Source organism: Phyllostomus hastatus, unplaced genomic scaffold (genome assembly GCF_019186645.2).
Source record: "Phyllostomus hastatus isolate PE091 unplaced genomic scaffold, TTU_PhHast_1.1 phas_scaffold_55, whole genome shotgun sequence".
NCBI classification, from domain to species: domain Eukaryota; kingdom Metazoa; phylum Chordata; class Mammalia; order Chiroptera; family Phyllostomidae; genus Phyllostomus; species Phyllostomus hastatus.
In genome coordinates this window covers 193,535-201,822 of record NW_025334035.1, presented here as the reverse complement: position 1 = coordinate 201,822, position 8,288 = coordinate 193,535, and the positions used below count along the sequence as shown (strand labels likewise).

Sequence of the window (8,288 nt, the reverse complement as noted above, 5' to 3'; positions counted from 1 at the left end):
CTGTGCTACTTGAATCTGGATGTATGTTTCCTTTGCCAGGTTAGGAATTTTTTTAGCCATCATTATTTAAATAAACTTTATGCCCTTTTCTCTGTCTCTTCTCCTGGGATCCCTATCATGTGAATGTTACAGTGCTTGATGTTTTCCCAGAGGTGCCTTAAATTGCCCTCACTTTAAAAGTTCTGTTTTCTCTCTACTGTTCTGATTGGTTGATTTCCACTATTCTGTCTTCCAGGTTGCTGACCTATTCTTTTGTATTATTTGATCTGCTGATTGGATCTCATTACATTTTCTAACTCTGTTGAAGTTCTCACGAAATTTATATATTCTACTCTCAAATTTGATGAGCATCCTTATGACCATTACTTTAAACTTTTTCCCTAGGAAAATCACTTATCTTGTTTTATTAGGGTTTTCTTCCTCTTCCTTGATTTACAATATATTCCTATGTCTTCTCATTTTGTTTGACTTTCTGTGTTTGTAAGAATTAGATGAAACAGCTATCTTTCAAAATCTTGAAAAAGTGACCTTGTGTAGAAATAACCTCTGTGTAGACTGTTTATGGAAGGTTTTGTCAAGCCAGTTTTAGCCAAGGTGGGCATGTGTGGTACCTGGGGCACTGGCTCTCTGGGGCTGGAGCTGGCTTCAGATTGGGTGGCCTTGTGGACATGCATATACAGCTATGTCCTTTGTCTGGGGACAAAGTGGGCTCAAGACAGCATGGCCAGGAACATGTTATGGAAGTCAGCCAGATACCTGGATAGAGCTCCTATCTACACTACCTAGGTAGAGGGAGAATGTAAAGAACAGCACTCGCTGGCACATATTTTATAATGCTTCTGGAGATCACCAACTTTCTTTATGCAATCTCACTTTTTGTTGTACAGAGCTGGTCAGCCAGCCTTTAGCCTGTAGGTATATATTCAGTGTGTTCATGGGAAGAGGCAAGTTCAACAACATCCTATGCCATGATCTAGGACCCACCTCAGAAAAACCACTTTAGAGTACCATTTGTATTAGCACCAAACCATTAAATACTTAGGTGTGAATCTTACACAATATATGCAAAGATTTATATCTTTATAATCACAAAATACTGATTGAAGAAATCATAGACACCTAAAGAAATAGATAGATATAACATACATGGATTAGAAGACTCAATATTGTAAAGATGCTGACTCTCCCAAAACTTATATAATGATTCAATACAATTGCAATAAAAATTCCAAAAGGATTATTTGGGGGTACAAATTGATATTTTGATTGTAAAAGTTATATGTAAAGTAAAAAACAGCAAAAGCAAATTCATTTTTGAAAGTGAAGACAAAATAAGATGACTAACATTACCTGCTTTCCAAACTCACTATTAATAAATATAATTAGGAAAGTGTTGTATGAGAAGAAAAGATAGAAATACAGATTGGTATAGAGAGCATAGAATAAATAGCATATAGAGTCCAGAAATGTATTCACTTACATGTCATCAATTTATTTTTGACAAAGGTACAAAGATAATTCAGTGGATAATGTCTTTTCAATGACCAGTGCTTGAAAAATAAGTTCCATATGCAAAAGAAACCCCTGATCTGGAGCTCATACTCTACAACAAAGGATTGTGTACCTAAATATTTGTATGAATACTGACAATCTTTCCCTAACTCTTGTTTCATGGAGTTATGGAAGTCTGAGACCAGGAATAGAGGAGTATGTAATGACGAGAATGAGATGAGGTGCTATTAAGTTACATCTATTAAAGCTGTTTGAAGTCGGTTAAATGGAGTTGGTTACTGCAGCTGTAGCTGGGTTAAGAGGTGAGGCTGAAATGGAGAATGGTGCACAAGAAGTGTCCCAGAAGACTGTTACCAGAGGATGGAAAAATGGTTTCATCGATTCAGAAGTCCAGGTGGATACATGGACATTTTGTAGTTCCTATGTGAACCAACACACAAAGATTAGGGTTAAAATTCTGCATGGGGTGGTGATTTTGATTACCAAGTGAAAACTGGGATGCTCTACACAACTAGATCAGAGAGGATAATGTGTGAAATTTTGTGGAATTCACTTGTTAAAACTAAGTATTGTCATGTCTAATAATAAATATTAATGACAACTATAAAAACCCAATAAAGCAAGGCATATGAAAATGCATATTCTCTAGAAATAAAGGTCTGCAAAATATCTTGGTGAAAAGAACCCCATAAAGCTGAGACAATGCAGAGGAGAACATGGAATGTGTGCTGAAAGTGGAGTTATGGTTGTCAACCATGGTCTTGAAATCAACTGCAACATAAGGAAGAGCTGGAGACTAGGATCAGTCTGGCACAGTAGGATCAGTATGGTAGTAGAGATGATGGTGGCAGCAGGCGTATTAAGGTTTTCTTAGAGAGGTAAGGGAATAGATGTACCTCAGTGGGATTCAAACTGGACTTCCTTATTGATCTAGGCTTGAGGAAGATTGAACATGAACTGGGAGAGTTTATCTTTTTCCTTATTCTTGTCTCTTCCACATACACGCATATGGTTGGGTCATAGAGATCTAATACTTGTTTGCTGCAAATGTATCTTTCCCCTTGGGTGTCTTTTTTTGGTGAATTGGGTTGGAGTGAGAGATTCCACCACCCTGATACTCTTTCCAAAGTATGTTTCTTTTGTGGCACTTTGCTTAAAGAACACTGATTGCTTCTAATTGCCCACCAGGTAAGGTCTCCTACACTTCTAGGATAATTTAGGATATTCTCACTCAGGTCCCTGTAGTTTTCATGTCTTCTCCAACCACCACCCTCCTCTATCACCTCTGAAAATTAGGCTTCTGCCCTACAGGACTACTGTCCATTCCCTAAGCAAGCAGTGTTTAAGCATCCATACACAGGCTTCTCCATATTCCACCCTCTCCCCATCCCAAGCATAGTCCAGTGTGGTCAGTGACTACAATCAGTCACTTTTTAAAGAGGTTCTGAGAACATTTGTCCTGAGAGATCCTTGGTAATTACTTTGCTTTTAATGAATTCCTCCAGGATCTAGCCTCCTCTGGGATCCCAGGCTCCTGAGACCAAAGGAGGTATAGAATGGGAGATGTGAGAAGGGATGTTGCAGCACAGGTGACAACTACAGAGGCTGTTACTTCACATGCCTTAGTGAATAAATGGGAACAGGATCTCAGGCCAGGGTCCTGGAATCACCATCAGGCAGACTGGGTAAGTTGGGCCGAGGATGAGTGAACTGGTCTGTTAGGGTCCTTCCTACTGGAGCATCTTAATTCCCAGGCTGTGTGATGTTTGGCAGGGGAGTTTGCAGGTATGATATTCCTTCACTTCTTCACTTCTCAGCCTCCCAACACTTCCCCCAAATTCTACAATATTTTGATTAATACTGTGGCAGAGTAGCTCATTGATAGAGCATCGTCTATATGTGCCAACATTGACGGTTCAATCCCTGGTCAGGGCACACACAGAATCAACTGGTGAATGCATCAATAAGTGTAACAACAAATCAGTGTTTCTCTCTCTGTTTCTCTCTCTCTCTCTCTCTCCCTCCCTCCCTTTCTCTCTAAAAATTGAGTAAAATAAATAAATATAAAATATTTTGATTTATATCCATCAGTTACAATCTTTTAATTAGTAATAGCATTCATAAATATCTGATCCTATGGAATGCATTTCAACCACATAATATAATTTTAATATAATGACAGTTTTGAGGTAGGCTTTAATGCAACAGTTCCAGCCCTTGCTTTATTTCAGAACCACCCCGAGCTTTAAAAATCTTTGCACAGGCCCCATCTCAGCTATTGTGATTAAATTTATCTGAGGGAGACCAGTGACCTTTATTTTTAATAGTATCATACATAATTGCAGCTCACTATGTCATCCCTAGACAACAAGGATGGGCATCCTTTTTCAAAGTGCTACTTTGAAAAGTAGCTACATCTTACATAATCAGAATCAGTGTTTTACTAGAACTCCCAGGCGATTTGCATGGACATTAATTTCAGAAGCACTGCCTACGTGATTTTTTCATGTGCAAGCAGGCAGAGAACTATTGACTTACTGGGTGAAGAAGATGAGAGGCTCATTGTATCATCAGTGGCAGCACCTTCAAGTTCTACCTCCTGTTTGTCATCTCCATACTATTGTCACAGGAGTCAGGTCCCTTTAATCTACCTGGAAAAAAAAATTCAGAGAAACCAGATATATGGTTTGTCTTGGATGCTTTTCTCCACTGTATTACTAGTACATAGAGGCCAAGTGTGAGAACCATTACTATGGCTGGATTGAATAACATCAAGGGTGAAAATCCCAGCAAATGGACTCATTTGTGTCTTTACTGAAGGAGCCTCTCACATCTCTCAGTGCTTCTCCTGTTTCTCTGGTTTGAGGCACACTAAGGTGCCTTAGAGTGCTCCAGGGAAATAGAACCAATGGGAGATTATCTATCTATCTGTCATCTACCTACCTACCTACCTCTATTTTCTACACTAGTGACAGGAGTAGTGAATCTGAGGTACCCTAACATTTTCCATGGGCACAAAATTACATTAATAAATTCTATCATCAAGTGTCATATTTAGTGCTAAATGGTCGAGGCTAGAGACTTTTTGCCCTGTGAAAATGTAGCAGGAGTAGTGACTTTTACTTGAAAGGACTTCTGTTTCTCCAACTTCTGTTAAAGTTGGAGAAATGCAGGTCTCAGCCCGAAGCACAGCCAATAAATATTTGTGAAGCATGGACCACATGGAGGCATTGCACCAGGTGCAGTTGAGGAGACATGGCCTTTCCTGCACGGATCTTACAATCTGGCAGGGAAGACAGCTGTGAACAAATAATCCCAGTGGGGACAAGCACAATGTGCCATGAAACACAGCAGTGGTGCTCACCTGTGGGGAGACAGAGAAGGTTTAGCGTAGTAGGTGACATATAACATACCTACAGGATAAGTAAGGGAAAACCTGGTGAAGAGGGTGTAGAGGTAGGAAGATGTTAGGCAGGAAGAGAAGTAAGTGCAGAAAGGTGGAGGCAAAAAAATTGTCACATTGAAGTCCAGCAGTACCAGAGAGAGGTATGGGAATGCATCGTGGGGCCAGATGAAGCTGTGGTGGTAGAAAGGGTCAGGACATGAGCACTTCTTAATTTAAATATATATAGGAAAATGATCATGAAAAATTGTTAAGTGAAAAAAGCAGTCGATAACATTGTGATTGTATCTTCTACTTTCATAAATATTCATTTGTAGACATTTTATACTTTGATCCTCAATGCCAGTATCTGAAGTCCTTGGGAATGACTCTGTTGTTTATTGTTTCTACTGATTCACAAAAATAAATATAGTTGGTTTAAAATATTATATTAGTTTTGTGTGTATAATACAGTGACTTGACATTCATATACCTTACAATGTGATCACCACACAGTCCAGTAGGCATCTGTCACTGTGCATAGTTTTCACAACATTATTGGCTATATTCCCCTTCACTGGATGGGTGAAAAAGAAGCGTGTTTGAAAGGAATTTTCCTGTATCTTAAGAACAATGGGGATCTATGAAGACTTTAGGGAGAATGATGATCAGGTTTCCATCTTAGAATGCCACAGTGAGACTGAATGCTACTTAAGAAGTAAGGTTCCAGCATGAAGCAGGAATGTGACTGAAGAGCTGTTTCAATAGTATAGGTGAGATATGAAGTCAGTTGGTTTAGGATAGTGAGTGTTGAGGAAAGGAATGGATGAATGAGAATTAAGTGGTAGAATCTATTGGAATTGCTCACAGATGGATGTTGAAGATGAGAGACAGATGGGAATGAAAGAAAACTCTCAGCTTTATGACTGGAGAGCATGGAACTCTTTCAATGAGATGTGGAGAATTAGAGGAGGGGAGATTGGGAGTGGGGGCAGGGTGAGATGGTAATTTTCTTCTGGGGTTTATTAAACTTAAAATGCCTATGATAGCCCTGGCTGGTGTGGCTCAATTGGTTGGAACATTGTTCCATACACCAAAACGTTGGAGGTTCCATTTCTGGTCAGCCCACATAACGTTTGCAGGGTTCAGTCCCTGGTTGGAACACATATGGGAAACAATCTCCCTCTCTCTCTCTCTCTCTCTCTCTCTCTCTCTCTCTCTCTCTCTCTCTCTCTCCCTCTGTCTCTCCCTCTCTGTCCCTCCTCTCCCCCCTCACTTTTCCCTCCCTCCATTTCTCTCTAAAATCAATAAACATATTTAAAATTTCTTAAATGCCTATAATACATCCAAGGAAAGACAATCATTAAGCAACTGAATATCCCTTTTTATAGGTGAGAGAGGCATCTACATCTGAGGCTTAAAGGGTAATTTAAGTCTGTGGAGTAGAGAAGTTTTTCTGGGTAGTATGTATAGAATTATAAGAGAACAGTGCTTAGGAAAAAGCCCAGAGGAACACCATCATGTAAGATATTGATTGAGCAGCAGAGGGTCATAGTTCCTGAGAGGGTCTGGCCAGGTAGGTCTGAGGAATACTGATTTAGATTATGTGTCTCAGAAGCTAATGGAGAAGATTGTTTTAAATAAGTTGGAACATTGTGTATGAAAAAGAAGTAAAAAAAGTAATTTTTTATCATGGAAGTTCTGATTATAGAGATTTGGAGAATAGAAATTGTCATTATTGTGAAAAGGTGATATATAAAGTGTTTTTGTAGAGTGCCTAAAATACCATCCTAGAAATGTACTCATTTTTAAATTCAAATTTCAGTGGACACTATCATTTCTTTCTAAAGATACTGGAGACAGCTATGGCAGCAAGGAATCAAACCATCCTCACAGAGTTCCTTCTCCTTGGACTGCCCATTGAGCCAGAGCAGAAAAACCTGTTCTATGCCCTGTTCCTGGCCATGTATCTTACCACCACCCTGGGGAACCTCCTCATCATCGTGCTTATTCACCTGGACTCTCACCTCCACACACCCATGTATTTCTTTCTCAGTAATTTGTCTTTCTCTGACCTCTGCTTTTCCTCTGTCACAATGCCCAAGCTGCTGCAGAACATGCAGAGTCAAGTCCCATCCATCCCCTATGCAGGCTGCTTGGCCCAAATGTACTTCTTCCTGTTTTATGGAGATCTGGAGAGCTTCCTGCTTGTGGCCATGGCCTATGACCGCTATGTGGCCATCTGCTCCCCCTTGCACTATGCCACCATCATGAGCCCCAAGCTCTGTGTTTCCCTGGTGGTGCTGTCCTGGATGGTGACCACATTGCATGCCCTGTTACACACTCTTCTCATGGCTAGACTGTGTTTTTGTGCTGACAACAAGATCCTCCACTTTTTCTGTGACATGTCTGCTCTGCTGAAGCTGTCCTGCTCTGATACTCGAGTTAATGAATTGGTGATATTTATCATGGGAGGGCTTATTCTTGTCATCCCATTCCTGCTCATCATCATGTCCTATGCACGAATTGTGTCCTCCATCCTCAAGGTCCCTTCTGCTCAAGGCATCTGCAAGGCCTTCTCCACCTGTGGCTCCCACCTATCTGTGGTGTCACTGTTCTATGGGACAATTATTGGTCTCTATTTATGTCCATCATCTGATAATTCTGTTAAGGAGATGGTCATGGCTGTGATGTACACTGTGGTGACCCCCATGCTGAACCCCTTCATCTATAGCCTGAGGAACAGAGACATGAAGGAAGCCCTGGAAAGAGTCTTTTTGAAAAAGAAAACCTCCCTTTCTGTATGATCAAATTTAGTATTTTTGCATGATGTTATTCAATGGATGTATTCATATTAATGTTGATATATTAATCCACACTTCTTATTTTTAGTACTGATATTCTTTCAAAATGTTAAAAGCTGAACATTTTGTACAATATGAAAAAAAATGAAGTGGAGCTGTGTAGTTAAACTCAGAATGGGGGTGGCCTATTAGCAAATTCTTCCTTTTTCTTATCCCAGGTGATTCTGAAGAAGTAGCATTTAAGAAGTTTGAATTGTCTATGTCTCTAGTTTTCAAAGAAGTAATTTATCATGTCTGAATTTTTTTAACTAAAACTGTGTTTCAAAACTACTTGCCCTTCCTAGTAGGCACTGAGTAGAATTTAAACTTTTCTTTCTCTTGATTATCTCTGCTAAACTGGACTATTTACTGCTGAGTAGATGTTTTTAACTTACCTGTTCCTTAGCAGGTGTTCACAAAATTCTGTCCCTAACTACTAGTCATGTGATTTTTTTCTTTTCTTTTTTTGATCATTATAATGGAAAAACTTTTTATTTATTTATACATATTTATTTATATTGTTGTTCAAGTACAGTTTTCTGCCTTTTCTC

At 39.5% G+C, this 8,288-nt stretch overlaps 1 protein-coding gene across 1 annotated transcript; it reads left to right on the top strand.

Annotated features, from left to right (window-relative positions):
* The first annotated feature begins 6,759 nt into the window (after positions 1-6,759).
* On the top strand, positions 6,760-7,701 carry LOC123809334 (olfactory receptor-like protein DTMT). Its single transcript, XM_045824440.1, has one exon. It carries the CDS (start codon positions 6,760-6,762, stop codon positions 7,699-7,701), a length of 942 nt encoding a protein of 313 aa, XP_045680396.1.
* The last annotated feature ends 587 nt before the right edge of the window (positions 7,702-8,288 follow it).

Coding starts and splice junctions, on each gene's coding strand:
- LOC123809334 (XM_045824440.1), top strand. CDS start 6,760: ATGGCAGCAAGGAATCAAACCATCCTCACAGAGTTCCTTCTCCTTGGA.